Below are 20,624 nucleotides of genomic sequence, written 5' to 3'. Positions count from 1 at the left end.
ACTACAGTTTCATATAAAAGGAAACCATGAATTTTGAGGTAAGGTAGATATATTTTTAGACAAAACTCTGGATAGCATATTGCATATCATATTAATGTTTGTGAAGAGAGATGTGATGTTCAGATTTGAGTGACTAATGTTTTAAAAAAATAAAAATTGACAAGTGCTAAAATAGCTAATGTGGTACACTCAATACAAAAATGCTGCATAGGACACATTGCCCATAAATATTAATTCAACTACAACTAGAACTCTATTTATTTACGGAAAGGGTGCACATATGATAAAGCTACAATCAATTGGAGAAAAGGAAACATATATAAAACTTAGAAACACAAACCTGAAATTGTCAGATGAACAACCACACGAGTAGTTCTCTATTTTGTAAACCAAGTCTGTTTGTGTTTCAGAGAGGTGTGGTGTTCAGATTTGAGCGCTCAGAGAGGTGTCTTCCATCTTATACTCGAGCATCGCAAGATCTGGGCGGGGCTGGCGCGTAGAATGAGAAGTACTCGAGCATCGGAAGATCCGGGCGGGGCTGGCGCGTAGAATGGGAAGAATGAGATGGCGGGGTGCTCCTACACTTGCGATGGGATGCGGGCCGATGGTGGTCCTGTGCGCTGGATGACGACGAGGGGATTGGGTTGCGATTCCTTCTAGGGCGGCGAGGCGTGGATTGCATTTGGGGCACAGAGGATATGGGCGGGACATCCGCGGTGCATGGGAAGAACGATTGGGCGGGGTGGTCCTGTGCGTCGTCAGCAATGGGATTCCTGCGTGCTGGATTGCTGCGAGGCGTGGATAGCGGTGAGGGGATGTGTTTCCTTCTATGGTAGTGACGAGATTTTTCCTTCCATGGCTGAGGCATTGATCGGTGAGGGGATTGCGGCGAGGACCATGCGGATGCAGGGGTAGAGGAGAGAGAGCACGCACGGGGAAGAAGGGAGACACTAACATGTGGGTCGTATGCGCCGTGAGGGGACAGAACCGTGCACCACGGTCTACGTTAAGTTCTTATAGATTTACTAGGTGAGTGCCCGTGCGTTGCAACGGCAACATATAATACCATGATGAATTATGTACAAATATGTGTTTCATTGTTATAGTACCATGTCCGTGCTTTGCACACAATCATGTTTGATACCCATAAAAATATATGTTCTATACACATTTGGATCTTTTATACACATTTAGATCTCGAGATGTCCCATTCCCTCCAACAAAATAAGTCCAAGAAATTCTGTTTGAGGCCTAAATGACCTCAGAACAAATGTTTACATTCTGACAAATCTTTTTAAGATGATAGAACATATTCGATCTTTAAAAAGAACCATAGATTCCAATCTGAAAAATCAGCTTGCTGACATTGCCTTGGCTCCACGGTGTCGTTGTCACCGCCACACAGGAACATCGGTCCCTCGTAGCCGCCACAATACGCCCTCCCTACAACCGCGTGCACAACAACGCAACAAAACGGCCCGACATATAGCAATAAAAGGCAACAATCAAAGACATTTACTGAAAACAATGTTGATGCACTAAACACTTCTGGAAAAAAAAGAATGAAGGTAGTAAATGAAAGGCATAAACGTTGAGTAATAAAATCAAATTCCCTTGGAGTTGGCCGTATATATTACCACTCAACTCAATAAGTGCTTTTGTGCATATCTTACACATATGTTGTTTCTAGGCAAAGTCAAATTAATAAAGACTGATGGTATTGGTTAACAGGGATGCAGTAGATCAGTAGTACATTGAAGGAATTAGTCAAAGACCATTTTAAAAATAACTGAGACGGTATTGGTTGCAAAGTGAATGCAAGTATAACCGTAGTGAACACCTGTCATATTGTAATGGTGATTAAGTACGAAATTTCTAGCTCAAAACGGGTGTAGTAGGAGCAACAAAGATGATTTACTGCTATAATAATAGACACCTGTCATCTCCTTCAGTAGAGGTAACCTCTAGCCTATAATAATAGAAATAATTTTTAAAATTAAAAATGTGAAACATCATACCTTTTATTCAGTTTAACTATTCAGTTAACAACATTGGTTGTGCGAGAAACTCTGGGCCAGAAACAGAACTATGAAATTATGAAGAACTAAAAAACAAACTAAACAGGGGTGTGACAGACTTCAAAAGCAGAGCAACACATACCGCCTTCCCCTTGGTTGTGCGAACATGGGCGTTTTGGCCATCAATTCGAAATACCTCACCATCAACCCTGGACAAATCTTTATCTTCCACCCATATATGAGAACCTGTGACAATGTTTAACATTGAAGCCTACAAAATATGACAAGCGGCAAATTTAACCTGTGAAATTGCATTCCATGTGGGTTAGTAGATTAACATACATGTGTATCAAATTATTGCACCTCAATGGCCTACAAAAAGTAAGTGGGTTTCACCGACGAAAACATGTATATCGACTACACTTCAGGTTTCTTATATAATAATTCAGGTCCGGTCGCATGTAATGTGTAGCTGATTACAGCAATGTCCATTTCTACCCTGAAACTAAACCAGGAACAAATTACGGCCTTATACAGTTCATTTAATCCTCAGGAGTAACTGAAATTTACTTCATTCAACTCTAGAGCATATTATTCTACCGGATTCACTCCTAAGCTGTGGCAATTACTAATATGCATGCTACATGGAACAGGTGCCTAGAACATGACGTTGGATGCTTAGTGTTGCTGCTGTTCCTGCCATTGTACAGTTAGTACCTAAAAGCTATGCTACTAAGAGAAAATATTAATTGAAGAATGCAATAAGAACATTTCATTAGATTTCTTGTGTAAAAGTTCGCTCGTTTATGTTAATTATTATCTGTTTGAGAAGATATTAGACTTGTCTAGGGTAAACAAGAGGGGCCTTTATCAAATCCGTCGATCTTGCTTCAACTCACTTGTTTCTGTCCCAGCATTGGTGGCATTAACCTCTACAACAAGTGAACAACTCAAAGAAGTAATTTCTTAAAAGTGGTAGGTACATTAACTATTGGATGTTTACAGTTGAACCTACTAAAACATCTAGACAAATTTATTCAGAGTAGGCTTTGTAGCTATTCTTATTAAAACCTGGGAGAACCTTCACTCGTGCTTTATAGTGATGCTTGCTAAAACCTGGGAAAACCATTTAAGGAGGTAATATGGTGGTATGAAAACAGAAAAAAACACGTAAATCTTCACATACTTTATTTGATAAGAAGTTGGACTTTAGATAAGTATGTTGGCAATAGGCAAATAATTTTCACTCTTACATACGAGGACGTTGGTGACGAAGTAGTCCCGGCCGAGCCTACAATCCGCGGCGGCGCCCCGACCTGCCGCACCTCGATCCGCAGTGGCCGTCTGAACCGTGGACGAAGCTTGTGATCCTCAGGCCGTCTGAACCGTGGACAAAGCTTGCGATCCTCAGCTTGGTGGCTTTCTGTGCTCGAGGGGAAAATGAAAAAGAAACAGCAATTCAGATGACAGAGTAAATGAACGAACAAAACAGCCTTGTGAAAGCTGCTGATGAACACGCAAGAAGTATGATCCTCTCGATGGCGTTCCCTCAATCTCAACTGTTTGCGGCTTTGCTAGATCACTGCGATTCTTTGATTTTTTTCTCTGTGTTTGATGAGGGCGCTGCAACGTTGACAATTGAACATCGATTCAGCGTGGTAGCATAAACAAAGAGACGCTGATAGCTACCTTGATCGTTGGATGGGATCCCTCTGCCACAGGGATGTCAGTCCTGCCAACAGCCTCCAGCTCAAGCACACACATCAGAAGCAAATGTGAGCCGCGGTCGGAGTGGGTGGAACAGACCAGCAGGGTGGGGGGAGAGAGAGGAAGGAAGGTAGGCGGCGGCACCAGGTGGAGCGCGTTGCGCGTGGCGAGGGCGGTGTGGACGTTGCCGAAGGTAGTGGTGAGGCCCAGCACCTCCAGCTCCGGCGACCGCAGCGCCAGGAAGATGGCCATCGTGTCATCTGCTCCGTCGAACAGTGGTTCGGTTCGGTCAGTGGACTGCGATCCGAACGCCACAACAAGAAGAAGCACCATCGATCTACAGCCAAGACGATGATTGCAATCGCAAGGACGGGTACCTACCAATTCCGGGGTCGGTGTTGATGATTTCCTTCTTCATCCCCTCGACTACCGCCATGGGTGCTGCACAGATTTCGATCCCACCGGCTACCCAAACGGAACAACCCAATCTAACCAAACAAATGCTACGGCCTCAGAGAGGAGAAGGTTGGACCTTGGAAGCCTGGAACTCAAAGAGGGTGTCTGCGAGGAGGGCCGAGGCGACTATCTCGCGAGGTCGGGGGGATGGGAGCAGGCACATGCGTGGGGGATGCGAGGGGGCGGATGCGCCAAGGATTTCCATCTATGCCTGATCGAGCAATTGGGGGGCGAGGATGGCGGGGCCGAGATTGCCGTGCGGGACACCGAGATTGCCCCGCGGGGGAGGGCGAGCGCCGAGATTGCCGCGTAGAATATCCATCTGGCGTCGTGCAAGGAAAGGGAGCCGGGCGCGCGGGCAGCCTTGGATGGAAGCCGGCGCGGCCGGGGGACCAGGGCGCGACTGCCATGGATTGGTCACGACAGCCATGGCTGGAAGTTTTGTGGACGAGATTCGCGGCGGATTTGGCAGACCGGCGAGATTCGCGGCCAGCGCGTGGAGAAAGGCAGAACCGTGCACCAATTTTGAGTGTGGACGCCTACGTTAGATACATAAGTAGTAGTAGAGATTTGTATTTTCTCGTGGAATAGAGCAATTTGCTCTCCTTCACATCCTCAAATTGCAATAAAAAAACAAGAGCCGCTTCAGAACTTGGACAAAACTGTCAAAACAGCGTTATCGAGGATTACGTGAAGCATTGGATCCAGAAAACATGACCACTTTCGTGGACAAAACTTGCAAGGATTAACTGTGATTTAGAACCATAGGCTGTTTGCTGTTATAATCTATCAAAACTTCCACCACAGCAAAATAAATATAAATCAAAATGTAAACAGCATATGTTCTAGCTGCTGCAAAACCAACAAGCATCAAATTTCATCATTGAAAAGCCCAACCCCGCTCTTCTCTCACTCGCTCACTGGACCGGGCCCATGCACCAAAGCTCCCCGCGAGCGATGCGACCTAAGAGCTGGCTGCTCGCCCATCCTTCCCGGTCCCCGTGGACGAGGTCCACTTGCCGATGCCTCTCTGAGATCCCCACCCACTTATTCCCCTCCAGTGCGGACAGGCCTCACTCCTCTCTCCGCCCCCCTCGCTAGCCTCGCGGAGCCGCCGCACCCAGCGACCCTCCCGAAGTCTAACCCTAGATCCGGACCGGCCATGGCGTCCCGCCGGGTCGTCTCCTCGCTCCTTCGCTCCGCCTCCCGCCTCCGTGCCGCCTCGCCCGCCGCGCCGCGCCCGCGCGGGGCGCCGCACCGCCCGTCCCCGGCCGGGTACCTCTTCAACCGCGCCGCCGCCTACGCCTCCGCCGCCGCGGCCCAGGTGGCGCCCGCCACCCCGCCGCCAGCCACCGGGAAGACCGGCGGCGGCAAGATCACCGACGAGTTCACCGGCGCCGGCGCCATCGGCCAGGTGTGCCAGGTGATCGGCGCCGTCGTCGACGTGCGCTACGATGAGGGCCTCCCGCCCATCCTCACGGCGCTCGAGGTGCTCGACAACGACATCCGCCTCGTGCTCGAGGTGGCGCAGCACCTTGGCGAGAACATGGTGCGCACCATCGCTATGGACGGCACGGAGGGGCTCGTCCGCGGCCAGCGCGTCCTCAACACTGGCTCCCCCATCACCGTGAGGACGCCCTCTATTTCTTGGTTATGGCTGTGCTTTCTATTTCGTGGCGGTACGGATCGATCTGATGAAATGCAGACCGAATAGTGTTAGATTTGATCTGGGCACGAAGATCTGCGTGGCCAGTGATTAAATTTTAGATCGTCTGCTGTAGCCTGAACATTGATAGGTTTTAGTTGTGGCAGCTTCTGGTTTAACGATGCCAGTAACTAATGGGTTTCATTGCCATGACATATTTTTTTGTTCATTGATATTCAAATACTGTTGTTGCATGCTTGTTTTGGCGCCATTGGCAAGTGTAATGTAGAGTATCTATGCTGGCAGTGTTGTTTGCATGATTGCTCGTGGTGTTTATGATTTCATGACCTCACATTTGCACCACTGTCAACCATGTTTTCTGACTTCAAAATTATTCCTGTTTGTAGGTGCCTGTTGGCAGGGCTACCCTTGGACGCATCATTAATGTTATCGGTGAGCCGATTGATGAGAAGGGTGATATAAGTAAGTGTCTGGACTTATGGTATGTATTTTGCTTCAAGGTGTCTGGAAGAGCTTTTGTAAACCTTCTACCTTTCCATATTTCAGCGACAAACCACTTCCTCCCTATCCATCGTGAAGCCCCTGCTTTCGTTGAGCAGGCCACTGAGCAGCAAATTCTTGTTACTGGAATCAAGGTAGGTTTGTTCAGTTCTCGAGCTAGAATCGTTTTGGAGTCTAAGGGGGTGTTTGATTCCTTTAGTCACTCTTCTTAACTTTAGTGACTAAACTTTAGTCCCTAGGATTTCTACTTGGAAGGCATTATTTAGTTATACTGTTTGGCTGTTCAGGGACTAAAAGTGACTAAACTTTAGTTACTAAATTTAGGAGGCAGGAACCAAACACCCTCTAATTTAGTAGCACCTATGCTGACATTGCTTGAATGATGATTATATGTTGTAGCATAATGTTTCTTTGACATGCAGGTCGTGGATCTTCTTGCACCCTACCAAAGAGGTGGAAAAATTGGTCTCTTCGGTGGTGCAGGAGTGGGTAAAACTGTGCTCATTATGGAGCTGATCAACAATGTTGCTAAGGCCCATGGTTAGTACTGTACCAAGTTTCATTGTCAATTTGGCTCAGTTTCTTGTTGGATCTTCTGATTGTGATATCTGCTTTGCTTCTATGTAGGTGGTTTCTCTGTGTTTGCTGGTGTTGGAGAACGTACCCGTGAAGGGAATGACCTGTACAGAGAAATGATTGAAAGTGGTGTCATTAAGCTAGGTGACAAGCAGGTGATTATTGTGATGCCGTAATTTCTTTGTGATCTTGGCATATCAGGGCTGGCACTTTCTCATATATTGGTTTTGTGGCAGAGTGAAAGCAAGTGTGCTCTTGTCTACGGGCAGATGAATGAGCCCCCGGGTGCTCGTGCTCGTGTTGGGTTGACTGGTTTGACTGTTGCTGAACATTTCCGTGATGCTGAAGGACAAGATGTGCTTCTGTTTATTGACAACATTTTCCGTTTCACCCAGGTAATTTCTGCAGGGCTTTCTTTTGCATGAAAACTATATACAGCGTTTGGAGCAAATATCTTTCTAGTTCCCTGTCTGAATAGAGTGTTGATGTTATATCTGGTGGCATTGTTGCGCTCTTGATTCCAGGCAAATTCTGAGGTGTCTGCTCTTCTTGGACGTATCCCATCTGCTGTGGGATACCAGCCAACCCTTGCCACTGATCTTGGAGGACTGCAAGAGCGTATTACGACAACAAAGAAGGGTTCTATTACGTCTGTCCAGGCTATATATGTGCCTGCTGATGACTTGACAGATCCTGCTCCTGCTACTACCTTTGCCCATCTTGATGCTACAACTGTGTTGTCACGGCAGGTTTGTCCATTTGGTTTATGTGACTGTTGTGTTAGGTACATGATTTGCTCATTGTGATTTCATGCTTCCTGTGCAGATCTCTGAGCTTGGTATTTATCCTGCTGTCGATCCACTGGATTCCACATCAAGAATGCTTTCTCCCCACGTGCTGGGTGAGGATCATTACAATACTGCTCGTGGTGTTCAGAAGGTTCTTCAGAACTACAAAAATCTTCAGGATATTATTGCTATCTTGGGTATGGATGAGCTCAGTGAGGATGACAAGTTGACGGTCGCTCGTGCAAGAAAGATTCAGCGTTTCCTGAGCCAGCCTTTCCATGTCGCTGAAGTTTTCACAGGTGCTCCAGGGAAGTATGTGGAGCTGAAGGAAAGTGTGAAGAGTTTCCAGGTACAGTTTAATCTTTTTTTTATCTCAAAAACCGATGTTTGGAAAATAATGATTTGCTCACTATTCTTTCTCGCAATACTTAGAGATGCACCTGTAGACGACACTTGATGCTTGCTGGGCTCCCTCATATTTGTTTGAGGCCTCATTTAATTTTCTCAGACAACATTCTTACATTCTATCCATGTTGCATCATGATGTTTCTATTTCTCCAATTGTTGGTTAGTAATGTATGACCTCACTATGGTGCTTTTGTATGAATTTTTTCTATTGTGCAGGGTGTTTTGGATGGCAAGTATGATGACCTCCCTGAGCAGTCATTCTACATGGTTGGAGGCATTGAGGAAGTCATTGCTAAGGCCGAGAAAATCGCCAAGGAGTCTGCTTCATAAGGCGGCTTCTTGCTTGTTGAATCCTGTACAATCAAGTTCCATTTTTGGATTTAAGCGATTGTTTATGCTTTTCGCAGTTAGGCAGCACGAGTTGGAGGTCCATCTCCTGCTGAGATGCTTGTTTTTCTCTTTGTTGTTCAAACACTTTACACCCAAATAAGCAACTGCAGTGACATTAATTTTGGCTGCACCAAAGTTACATGAACTGAAGAAACTTGTGGCCTGTGTGACGCGGATCAATCAGAACATAAAGTTACGGCTTCTGGTTGGTAAATTATGCTACTCTTCAGAGTCTGTTCCCGCATTGTGGAGGTATCTTGTTCTGGACTGGCTCTGCCGAAACTAGTTTCCGTGGTTTTCCATGTAGTTTTTTTATGGTTGTGCAACTTCTCGCCGGGACCAGTTTAATGTTTATCGACTTTGATTGGAGATGACCCGATGCTTTATTCAGAGTGTTTCTGTGATGATTTTCTACCATCTGCCCAGGTTGAACCGTCGATGGCGGTTCCTGCAGCCTATCACCTGCACCCCTAAAAAATCGAAGTATATAGATTTAGTTAAAATTTCAATCTCTAAAAAAATCTTATACATCCCTCAAATTTTCTCTGCGGTTCATCCGGGACATTCTTTACAGCGAACAAATGTTAGAGCATGACAGCATGTGGACTGAACGTCAGCTGCTTATCAACCTGAGTTGAATTAGGGGTGTTTAGTTCTGTGGACTATAGTCCGGGTCACATCAAGCGTTTGACTTTCAAATAGGAGTATGAAATATAGAAATATAGACCTAACTAACTGTACTAGATTCGTCTCACTTTTTAATCTTCGGCTGAGAAATTAGTTTTATAATCCGACTACATTTAATACCCCAAACAGAGGTTCAAACATTCGATGTGATAGGAGCTAAATTTTAGCAGGGGCAAACCAAACACCCCCTTATTCGCGTCGCGCGGGCTCCGTGGTCAACTCGCACCTATCCTTTTCGTCGATATGCTTAATAACTACTAGCTACTGTCTCTGCGCGGTCATTAACTTTCCAGACGGGGGTGTCTGTGTCTCTGTCAGTGCGGTTCAGACTGCAGAGCCCAGGCGATTGGATGTGAACTTGCGCAATACTTGGTTTTTTATATGGAGGAACCGGTCCTGGCGTCCTGTATGAGTCGTTTTGTCGGCCGATTATTTGTAGTACGTTTAATTACTGTTAGTGTTTTGCAATCAAAACGTCGGTCGGTTAGGTGTCGAGTCTAGAAATATTTTGTGTTTTCGTAATTCGAGTCTTGGGGCGGGCTCACTGTCACTGCTGAATGTTTGCCCCCCTGCCCTGTCATCTTGGTATCACCTGCTGCCTCCATTTCGAAGCCTACAAAATGGATACGGATATATATTTAAAAAAAGTAATCATGGGTTACAGGTAAACCAGCTGCAACCACAGTAGGTAGGTGCGCACGTTTAAATTGCGGAAGGGTAAGCCATTCCAGTGTAATAATAAGACACGGAGGCGCGCGGACTGTTTCTTTCTTAGAACCCGACTATAGCTGTGATATCTCGGTCCAAAAACAAGAAAAAATCTGGTAAAGAAGACACAAGGACTCGTAAACTAGCGACGAAGTCACAGGACTGGACAGCTTAAAAACGGGACAACACTGTCAAAATCCTGACGCACTAACTCGGAGAAGGTTTTGACTCGACCGCTCCGAACCCGAAGCAGCTAGCTCCCAGATAGAAGCAGTGGGGTGGTGCGCAGCAAAACGTTGGTCGCCACTCGGCAACCTGGCAACTGTGCAAGGGACAGGCAACGGTAAGGCTGCCGCCGCCGAGGACGAACCGCCCGCATCGGACGCGTTGCGGTGGGGAGGGGAGGGGAGACCCGGGACGCCTTGTACGCGAATGGGAAGCGAGCGGGGACACTTTTCCGTCACGCGTCCCAGTCACTGCAGCAGCCAGCTGAGTAGCTGAGAAGTGAGAACCCAGCCGGACCTGGACTGGACACCAGCGAGACCCCACCACGTCCCACGCGCAATCCCTTCCCATCCACCGCGCCAAACACAACCCCCCCCCCCCCCCCCCCCCCCCCCCCCCCCGCATCATCATCGCACCCCGACCCCAAGTGGATGTGGAAGGGGCTTGCGCTGACACCGCCCGTCCGCACCCTGCCACCAAACCACACGCATCCTTTCCTTTCCCTCTTCACTTGGAGTTTGCCATCGCCGTCGCCTTCGCCCACACGCGTTTTCATTCCATAGCGCTTCCTCCGCCCCGCGGCTTGCCCGCGCTATATTAAACCGGCGACCTCCCCGCCCAGGCAAGCTCACCTCACGCGGGGGTCATACCCAGCTAGCCACCGCCACTACACGTGTACGAGCTCACTGATCTCATCTCATCTCAATTCTCACAGCCCGGGAGGACGGACTCCGACTCTCCGAGTGCGCGCGTTGATCGCCCATGGGCAACTACCTGTCGTGCACGCTGGCCAAGGCGCCGGGGCCGAGGCCCGGCGGCAAGCGCGCGAGGGTGATACTCCCGGACGGCGGCGTCAGGCAGGTGGCGCTGCCGGCGACGGCGGCGGAGCTGATGATGGACGCGCCGGGCCACTTCCTCGTCCACGTCCACGCGCGCGGCGCGGGCCTCGGCCTCGGCGCGCGACTCGCCGCGCTGCCCGCGGACGAGGAGCTCCAGCTCGGCGCCGTCTACGCCACCTTCCCCATGAAGCGCCTGGGCACGCCGCTGGCGGCGCCCGACCTGGCGCGCCTCGCCGCCGCCGCCGCCCGGGAGGCGCACCGGTCCGCCAAGGTGGCCAGCGCCGCCGTCGTCGCCGCGCAACCGCCGGAGGACGCGCCCAGGCTGCGGCTGGAGGAGATGGTGGACGACGCGGCCGCCGCGGAGATCGCCGTCACCAAGCACTGGGCCAGCGGTGCCCGGTCCAGGAGGCCCACGCTGGAGACCATAGACGAGGAGAGTTACCTGTCGTCCAGATAGATAGTGGCCTACTTGCGATGCGCTTTTCTTCTCCGTTTGGTTTTTTTTAAGCATTCGGTTCAAACTGGATGAACCTCAAAACATATGTGATGGAAAGTAAGTAGAACGTACAGCCATTTTTGTAAAAAAATAAAATAAAACAAAATATGCACTCCTATGTTTTCGAATATTTATCATCTCTTAGCTTATTTTTAAACAAAAAACCGACAAATAAAAAATAATAGACAAATTATATGCCAAATACACTTTTTAGGCGTTTGGTTCCTCGTCCCAAAAACTTTAACTAAGCATCTCCAAGTGCTCACAGAAAACGACTCCTCAAAATCAGTTTTAAGGGACATCTTATATTAATTAGTGGGGTATATTTTAATACTTTCTCCAATAGATCCCTTAAAGCGGTAGATTGTTTCTGGGGAGCCCAAAAAACCTCTCATTTATAGCTATAAATGAGAGAGTTTTAATGGCTATTAAAAAGTTGGGAGCGTTTTAGGGAACTGTTGGATACACGTTTTTGTGTTTTTCCAAAAAAAACTAGATTCAGAGAACACTTCTGGAGAGCTCTTGTCGATGCTCTTATATCAGATCTGTAGATACCAATTAAGAATATTAAATATATGTTAATTACAAAGCTAATTATCTAATTGCATAAATTAAGATTGATTTGTGTGAGGAATCTATTAAGACTAATTAGTTGATAATCAACGCTTCCGTGAGCATATGTTGATTATAGATTAATGAGGCTAACAAATTCATCTTACCAATGAGACACAATTTGTGCAAGTAATTCTATAACTAGCTCGTGTTTAGTCAGTCTAATTAGCATCAGAATATTCGCATGTTGAACCGGAGAGAGAAGTCCAGGACAACACATGGAAATATAAGGGCTTGTTTGTTTTGTTCTCAATTCATGTGAATTGAATGTGATTGAGTGAATTTCAATCAAAATCTTTCATAATTTTTTTTAATCTCATACAATTCATATGAGATAGAAATAACCGAACAAGTCTAAATTGGGACAAAATGTTAGGGAGGAGTGTATAATGCTCATGCTATATACTGCGTAGGACGCAAAAAAGAAAAAAAGAAAGGAAAACAGAACTTGTAATAATGATCTCGACATGGCATCGCTTACAAGCATCCTGAGAGAACGACATTCAATGCTACGGGTGGCGAGACGATATACCAGGTGTGAGTGTGACACGAACCTGATCAGCATTGTCCGCGCAGAAAGATACCATGATGCCCCTCTTAACAGGGTCAAGTCAAGAGCAGCATGAGTTGAGAGCGGCGGCCCATTGCTTTGATGGAGAAAGCAAGCCCTCCCAAACTTTTGGCGGCAGCGTTGTTCGGAGGGCGAAAGAAAAGCATTCTTCCCAGGAAGAAACTAGCCCGCGACAAGCAAAGGCCATCCAGAGTTCCAGACCAGGCACAGGCGGCAGCATCCAACACCCCGTTCCCGAGCGAAGAAGAGTCAGGATGCGCGACACGGTTACGCTACGCTGCCGCGAGACGGTCTACTTTAGCGTGACGGCCCATAGAACTCGGTTTCTGCAGCAAAATAACTGGGCCTATAGAACTCGGGTTCTGCCGAGAATGGCTTGGCCCATAGAACTCGGGGAAACAGTGTTAGGAGACGTCCTGGCTCCGGGTTTTTTTTTCTTCTTCCGGCCAAGCATTACCAGATTCGCCGCCCTGGTCGCTCCAGAAAAAGCAAAGCACTAGATAAGAAGATGGCCATCATTTTTCCTCTGAACCTGTGCAGTAAAGAGGAAGCATAGTTTCTTTTTTTTTTCTTCTTCTTCACTTTTTTTTTCTCTTGAAAAAAGAAACAAAAAATTCAATTAAGTATTTGTCATGGCTGAGTACGCAGCACAACCATACATCCATCCACGCATGAATGAATCGCACCAATATATTTAATTTCATAGGGTAGGCACATGAATCCGAGGCTCGTAGGAGTTTTTTTTTTCTAGAATCCGTTCCGACCCTAAACCATGGCTCTGGTACACCGATAGACTTGTAAATAAGTTAGATTAGATCAATCTAACACAATTATTAGTTGGACTAGGTGAGTACCCGTGCGTTGCAACGGAAACATATAATAACATAATAACTTATATACAAAATGTGTCTTTTATTGTTATAAAAAATATTTCATAATTCATTTGTAATCTTAGCCATACATAAATTTTGTTATTTTAATTTAGCTGTTTCACTACTTCATTGCAACCATCAGTATCATGCAGACTTCGATATATGCCACGATTTGTATGGTCTCATCATTGAAGAGCACATGTCACACCTGCCGGTAGAAGTTCCCTCGTACATTGTCAGTCATCAGGTACGCACCACCATACACGCTTGCTTAAACAAAAAGCAAGTATATGTGTTTGCGAAGAGAATTAAAGGCAGACCGGCACAAAAGCTACCCGACGATGGTGAGTGGTCATTGTTGTCGGTCCTCCTCTGCGTCACCTCTGGTGCCAAGATGATGCCATAGTCCTTGATATAGTAGTCGTCGAACGCGCACGACATGGCGAGTACCGACGACTCTTGGCTGGGCTGCCAAACGAAGTGCACCCCGGGCTCATCAGCGAGGTAGTACACCTAGCCGTTGCACCACCGGATGTGCTACTCCTCTACATAAATCTTGTTCGAGGACACTCACACAACGTCAGCAACGACCGTCGTCCCAGCGCACAAGAATTCATGACCGGTCAGTAGTGACTTACGTGAGAGGTTGAGCTTCAGGTGGATGATGAGCTAGACGGTGTGACGGCACCGTTGTCGGATGCGGTGCCCAGAATAACCCGAGAGTCGCCGGCGTTGGCGACGACCATGAGATCCCCCTATTTGAAGATGGACAGCGCGGTGCAGCCGCTCTGGACCGCGTCCAAGCGGCGGCTGTGCCGGAGCTTGCCGAACACAGCGACACATGTGGTCACGTAGTACTGCTTTCAGAGGTCGAACTGGCAGTCGCCAAGCTTCTTTTCGTCGTCGATGAGCGACACCAACGCGAGCGCCTCCTGCTAGTGGTGTTTGTTCGGGGTTTCCAAGTAAGAAACATGGATTCATCTTTGGCGTTGGTTTATGAAAATGACTCACAAGTTAGAGCCACGTAAAAATATTACGGAGAATAAATGTCACACATATAAAAAAGAATTTAAGTTGAAACATTATTCAAACAAAAGAAATTACATGCAAGACTCTTTTTTAAATACTACTCCCTCCATCCAAAAATATAATTCAGGAATCTTGTTGATAATTATCTACTACTACACATTGTGCAAAGGTAGCAGGTGGGCTTTGGGAGAGATGTAATATATATTTTTACTGTAACAAATATTGACATAAACACACATGTGGTGTAGTGGTAGCTACAAGCACATTTGCTTGAGAGGTCGCAGGTTCGAATCCCATTGGAGCCACATTTGTGTTTTTTTAATTTAATTTTAGCTAGGCGTGGGATGCACGTGGGAATGAGAATGGGATTTGTGGGGAGGGGGAATGAGAAAGACAATGCGGGGAGGGGGTAATGGGAATGACAGAACAACACGGAATGACAGCCGGGAATGAGAATGAGATGGGAATGACAGAACACGGAATGACAGCCAGCGCACGGGCGACGGGCTCTAAGGTGAGGTTGGCGGTGATGCTAGTTCGACACCATCTTGGTGGTGGGGTTGAGGACTGGCTGGTGCATGCTGGTGGCTTCGGGCTGTGTCGGGCTTCTTTTGGTGGAGACGATGCGGAGGCAAGGAGGAGCGGGCTACTGGTTTGGGCAAGAATATGTGGCAGGCATGGTGCTGAGTTGGTCGTAAGCCTTCACTGATGTCTATGTCAGTGGCATTGGTGGTGGTGCCCTTGTGGCGTCGCTCTAACTGCTGGGGTAGCGTTGTGAGGCATCATTTCTCCTACTGCATGGGGCTCTCGAGGGTGTGGACCATGTCCATCCTTGGACGTGGGACGACATGAGCTTCATTGATGGCGAGGGTGACAGCTCGTCCTGCGGTTGGCGACGGTGGCGACAGCTCATCCCATTGCCAGCGATGGTAGCGCCTCTTCGCGTAGCGCGTGTGTCCTCTCCTCTCGCCTTGTGTGGCGCGGTGGCTCAGTCTCGTGGTTGCGGGTTGATATGGCATCTTGGTGGCCAGACCCTGCGTCCTGTGACCAGCCCTCCCACCCAATTCTGTTCGAGTGTTCCTTGTTCGTTTGGCCGTGGTGTGACATCACGACCTTTCAGCTGGCGGGCATATCTGATGGCTTGAAGCTTGGGTTAGGAGTCCCGTGTTCGGTGGATATCAATGGCTGCTTCATGTTATATGTGCCTCTAGAGCTTTGGTGGCTGCTGGAGCCGGCCCTGTTGCGGCACCACCTTTGGTACGACGATTGCTATGCAGCGGCATGTGCGTCTATATCTCGCTTCTTGTCTTCATATCTTGCGAATTCTGTGCATATATACCTAAGACTTGCGTCATCTTGGAGTTGATTCTCGGAAGCGTTTGCTCGAGGGACACATCCTATTTTTAGATGCAACCTATGGACCGTGTTCGTGTGCCTATTGGCTAGTTCGCGACTCTATCTTCGTAGGACTATCTATCTAAAATTGGATGTTGTTTCAGAGCTTATGACCGTTTGATATTAGCCAAGATTTGGTGGTATGTGAGCATGAGCATGGAAAGAAGGTGGAGGCAAGACCGGTGTTCTTTGATTTGACCAGTGTTCTTTGATTTGGTGGGACTTATGAACTTGTGTTGTGAGTGATAGCTCGCTTTGGGACGGGTTTGTTTCTCTTTTTATTTCTTTTCTTTTTTGTTTCTTCTTTTCTCTCTTTTGTTTGGCTGTGTACACCTTAATATGTAAAAGCTGAAAGCAATCTTAGTTCTATTGTATCATCTTGATGTAATTGTCTAAGATTAATAAAGCTTCCTTTATCGAAAAAGATATAATCCAAATACCTAGATTAGTATGATAATCCATAAGTATGTCATTAGGTGTTTATATAATCTACAAGCTAGATTATATAATCCTGTAAGGAAACAAAACATAGCCTTAACGAGTGCGCCGCTGTTGGCACATCTGTAGAACAGAAATTGGGACACATACGAAATCCCTACTCTTATCCCATGACACCCACTGTTTACACCATTGGTTACTCAGGTCTTGTTCTATTCTAGAGTTGATCGTGTGGTGCGAAACAGGAAATCAAGGAATAATACCTAGAAACTGCGTAATGGGAACAGCAGCAAATGCACACGTACGGTACGGGACAGACAACGTTTGTTGGCAAACACTTTCCATCAGGAGGAAGTCCACTATCTCCATTTGACCGGCCGGCCGGCCGGCCGGCCAGAGACCACTTCCGTAGATGAGCATCCGGCCATTGCAATGGCCAGCACGGGTGTCACGTCCAACCATGAACTCCATTCATGGCTCCCTGGAACAGGCCGGCAAGCGGGGAGCATGCAGCAGAGGCGGACAGGCAGGTTCTTGGTGTTTTGCTGCTCCCCTGCGACCTTATCCATGTCCAGTCGCTAGGTCCCTGCAGCTGCAGGCGCACTGCCTGAAATCTCATCTGACCTGCAGGACTCAGAACGACCGAGACAAATAAAGCGGAAATATTATTTGTGAGTGGCCACATACATGTGCTTGCTTATATATACACAACCTAATGCCAGCGGCACAGGGGAAGATCTGATCAGATGCGGCTTGACCGGAGTTGGGGAAGAGGGAGGTTCTTCTAGCTAGGGAATTGTTCTTTGTTTTGAGTGTTTTGGCTCCCAAAATGTGCGACACACGACGAACTCGGGCTGCTTTCATTCGTGCCCCGTTTTAAACACGCGTCAACTGTATATAACGCTGGGGCCGCGCCGACGTTTGCACAGGAGTGCCGAGTACGTACAGACTCGCCCTCACCCTGCATTTAGAGGCAGCAGGCACCGAACGTCACTTGACATGCTCTCTCTCTCTCTCTCTGTCCCCATTCATTAGAAACGTACACCACGCAGTCCACTAGTCCACCGGCATGTCGTCGCAGCCGCCGCACGTCCTCCTGGTGTCGTTCCCGCTCCAGGGCCACGTGAACCCGCTGCTCCGCCTGGGCGCCCGCCTCGCCGCCAAGGGCCTCCTCGTCACCTTCACGACGTTCCGCCACGCCGGCATCCGAGCCTTGCGCGAGGACGGCGCGTGCGTCGCCGCCGCCGGGCGCGGCCGCCTTCGGTTCGACTACCTCCGCGACGACGGCTGCGGGCCACGCTCTCCGGTCCCGGGCGACCCGAGCGACATGCTGCGCCACGTCGCGGACGCGGGCCCCTCGGCGCTGGCCGGCCTCCTCCGGCGCCAGGCCGACGCCGGGCGCCCCGTGGCGTGCGTCGTCAACAACCCCTTCGTGCCGTGGGCGCTCGACGTGGCCGGGGCCGCGGGCATCCCGTGCGCCACGCTGTGGATCCAGTCCTGCGCCGTGCTCTCGCTCTACTACCACTTCTACCGCTGCCCCGAGGGCTTCCCGACCGAGGCCGACACCGCCGCGCCGGTCGCGGTAGTGCCGGGCCTGCCGACGCTGGCCGCGGACGAGCTGCCGCTCATGGTCCGCCCCGAGCACGCGGGGAACCTGTGGGGCCAGACGCTACGGGCGCAGCTCGCGGGGTTCAGGAAAAATAACACGGTGGCCTGGGTGCTGGTCAACACCTTCGAGGGGCTCGAGCGCCCCGTCGTCGAGGCGCTCCGCTCCCACGCGCCGGTGACGCCCGTTGGCCCGCTCCTGGACCACGACCACGACCACGACGGCGGCGGCGACGACGGCTGCATGGCGTGGCTCGACGCGCAGCCTCCCGGGTCCGTGGTGTACGTGGCGTTCGGCAGCCTCGTGACCGTCGGCTGCGGCGAGATGCTGGCGCTGGCGGAGGGCCTGGCCGCCACCGGCAGGCCTTTCCTGTGGGTGGTGCGCGACGACAGCCGCCGGCTCCTCCCCGACGGCGCGCTCGCGGCGTGCGGCGGCAGGGGCAGGGTGGTGGCGTGGTGCCCGCAGGGGCGCGTGCTCCGGCACGGCGCCGTCGGCTGCTTCGTCACGCACTGCGGCTGGAACTCCGTCGCCGAGGCTCTCGCCGCCGGCGTGCCCATGGTCGGGTACCCGTGGTGGTCCGACCAGTTCACCAACGCCAAGCTGCTGGCGGAGGAGTACGGGGTCGGCGTCCGGCTGCCCGCGCCGGCGACGCGGGACGCCGTCCGCGCGTGCGTCCACGAGGTGATGGGCGGGCCACGGGCGGCGGTGTTCCGGATGGCGGCTAAGGCGTGGAAAGACGAGGCGGCAGCAGCTGTTGCCGATGGCGGGTCCTCCGACCGGAACCTCCATGCCTTTGTCCAAGAGATACGACGGTTTCATGAAACAAGAGCTGGAGGTAGCATGATCAACTCCAACATTTGAATTCGATCGATATTCGTTGAGATGTTCGAAAGCTTTATTTACTGGTCAATGTTAAACAGACTTGTGAAAAGGATTGTTCAATAAGAATCTTTCCGAACTAAGAATAAGAATGATCTTATATATAGAGATTAAAATTAATTTCTCCTATACTTCTGTTTTTTTCCTTTAGACAATTGCTTGACTAGTGAGTTGTCTTTGTAATTATACTTATAAGCTGTTGTTTAAAAATTATTTAAAAAATTAGACACCTGAAATATAGAGATGACAATAGATATCTGCGATCCGATAATCAATGAGTATTTACTTCATTAAAGTATGTATGTATGCTAAATATTTTTATTCATGGGTCTTTTATTGGGTAAAAACATTCATCAAATTAGTAAATGGGTATTAAAACATTCCGCCCTTATTCATACCCGTTAACCTGTGGATATAAAATACTCTGTACAAACTTGGCCTAAAAACATGAACTTGGACTACATCCATCCGTCTTCTTTTAACTATTTAACAACCTTTTGGATGATGATGGCATGGAAGGCTTAACGACTATTTGATGACCATGTAATGGAATATGTATTGACTGTATTATATGGTACTATTCTAGTGTATCCGTCCACGCCTAGGTCGATGGTTTTCTGTTCTTCATCCAATTTTCAGTTCTTCTGTCGGGTATTTATATCCGCAGGGAACGAAGATTGTTGAATTAATGTGGGCCTGATCCAAATTAATATTCAATAATAGTCAATGCTAAAGGTCTACATTAATGCTATGATGTATTAGTATTTTAGTACCATATTGGAAGTTCAAGGGACAATTCAATCAACTTAAATAGGTGGACTGTTGGTGCATCTATTGAGAAGCTGAGAAAAGGATGAAGGACTGTCGCGCGCGCGCCGCTGTCTGGGTCGGGCTGAGGCCGTGGCTGGTCGTTTCCTGTGTTATGACTAGTAACATACGTGCTATAATTGGCTAGATGTAATGGTAGCTCTGATGACGATCGTTACTGTCCGTCGGCCTCCCTCTGCGCGTGTATATATACGGAGGAGGTGAGGCTGCTTCTAGTTACAGCACGGCCGTAGAGCGACACTTGCTCTCGTGTGAATGGAGCCACTGATGCCTTGAGTATCAGTCCCTCCACAGGGTACACTCTGATCTTTGTATTTGTGCATATTTTACTATTGTTTAATGCTTATGTGAGTAGTGATACACACACGCACATACATATTGTCACATACATCACTGTGATTTTCTGGATTAAATTAAAACAGAAAATGCCTATTTATCTAACATAGATGAGGAAGAAATGACCCTATAAGAATTCGTGGCTGAAAGTCGCCTAGAGGGGGGTGAATAGGCGAAACCTGAAAATTTATAAACTTTGAACACGCACTTCACCCGGGGTTAGGGTTAGAAATAAATAATAGTAAATTTCGGGGTGCGGAAGATAGTTCTTCTTGCTATGAGTTGCTCAATCAATGCGGATAACTTTGGGAGCAAACTCAAACCAATGTGAGGAAGAGGACTTTTAGTGAGAGGGAAGATGGAGAGACAAATCAAATAGTGAAGATCAACACAAATGGACACGATGATTTGTTTCCCGAGGTTCGGTTCCAAAGAACCTACTCCCCGTTGAGGAGGCCACAAAGGCCGAGTCTATTTGAACCCTTTCCCTCTCTCAATCGGTCACTTAGACCGGTTGAGTGCTTCTTCTCAATCTCACGGGTCACTAAGACCCTGCAAGGATCACCAGACAATTAGGTGTCTGTTGCAAACTT

The 20,624-nt window shown here is 48.6% G+C and overlaps 4 protein-coding genes across 6 annotated transcripts; 3 read left to right on the top strand and 1 right to left on the bottom strand.

Moving 5' to 3' along the window:
- Window positions 1–1,054: 1,054 nt before the first annotated feature.
- On the bottom strand, window positions 1,055–4,568 carry LOC103635301 (probable uridine nucleosidase 2). Of its 3 annotated transcripts, XR_002264468.1 has the most exons (5): window positions 4,107–4,147; window positions 3,870–3,985; window positions 3,272–3,767; window positions 2,161–2,289; window positions 1,055–2,069 (listed from the first exon to the last, which is right to left on the bottom strand). XR_002264468.1 is itself a non-coding variant. In XM_020543282.1 (4 exons), the coding sequence occupies exons 1-2, from the start codon at window positions 4,056–4,058 to the stop codon at window positions 3,310–3,312; spliced, it is 483 nt and encodes a 160-aa protein (XP_020398871.1). In that variant the 5' UTR covers window positions 4,059–4,069; the 3' UTR covers window positions 1,055–1,443; window positions 2,161–2,289; window positions 3,272–3,309. The 3 variants fall into 3 exon arrangements, 1 of the variants encoding a protein (XP_020398871.1); XR_002264467.2 differs by having other exon boundaries at window positions 3,272–3,985; window positions 4,107–4,568; XM_020543282.1 differs by lacking the exon at window positions 4,107–4,147 and having other exon boundaries at window positions 1,055–1,443; window positions 3,272–3,441; window positions 3,708–4,069.
- A 688-nt stretch (window positions 4,569–5,256) lies between these two features.
- Window positions 5,257–8,739, top strand: LOC100285442 (ATP synthase beta chain). Its single transcript, NM_001158335.1, is given in 9 exon segments — window positions 5,257–5,808; window positions 6,234–6,309; window positions 6,394–6,482; window positions 6,771–6,888; window positions 6,976–7,079; window positions 7,161–7,319; window positions 7,449–7,673; window positions 7,750–8,061; window positions 8,337–8,739. Coding segments are annotated over 9 exon segments (1,662 nt in total). The 5' UTR covers window positions 5,257–5,343; the 3' UTR covers window positions 8,451–8,739.
- A 1,847-nt stretch (window positions 8,740–10,586) lies between these two features.
- Window positions 10,587–11,577, top strand: LOC100278798 (uncharacterized). The gene has a single exon (NM_001151957.2). The coding sequence runs from the start codon at window positions 10,893–10,895 to the stop codon at window positions 11,424–11,426; it is 534 nt and encodes a 177-aa protein (NP_001145429.2). The 5' UTR covers window positions 10,587–10,892; the 3' UTR covers window positions 11,427–11,577.
- A 5,801-nt stretch (window positions 11,578–17,378) lies between these two features.
- On the top strand, window positions 17,379–18,969 carry LOC100286169 (indole-3-acetate beta-glucosyltransferase). Its single transcript, NM_001159057.2, has one exon. It carries the CDS (start codon window positions 17,452–17,454, stop codon window positions 18,847–18,849), a length of 1,398 nt encoding a protein of 465 aa, NP_001152529.1. The 5' UTR covers window positions 17,379–17,451; the 3' UTR covers window positions 18,850–18,969.
- The last annotated feature ends 1,655 nt before the right edge of the window (window positions 18,970–20,624 follow it).

Source organism: Zea mays, chromosome 8 (genome assembly GCF_902167145.1).
Source record: "Zea mays cultivar B73 chromosome 8, Zm-B73-REFERENCE-NAM-5.0, whole genome shotgun sequence".
Taxonomy (NCBI): Eukaryota; Viridiplantae; Streptophyta; class Magnoliopsida; order Poales; family Poaceae; genus Zea; species Zea mays.
Note: the sequence above shows the minus strand (reverse complement) of the source record. Positions and strands in the feature narration are given on the sequence as shown.

Bases quoted from the DNA above. Each gene is read 5' to 3' on its own strand.
- LOC103635301 (XM_020543282.1), bottom strand. From the start codon at position 4,058: ATGGTGCTTCTTCTTGTTGTGGCGTTCGGATCGCAGTCCACTGACCGA. The intron at 3,442-3,707 runs GTAGCTATCAGC...CCTCGAGCACAG, and splicing joins GATCCCATCCAACGATCAAG to AAAGCCACCAAGCTGAGGAT.
- LOC100278798 (NM_001151957.2), top strand. From the start codon at position 10,893: ATGGGCAACTACCTGTCGTGCACGCTGGCCAAGGCGCCGGGGCCGAGG.
- LOC100286169 (NM_001159057.2), top strand. From the start codon at position 17,452: ATGTCGTCGCAGCCGCCGCACGTCCTCCTGGTGTCGTTCCCGCTCCAG.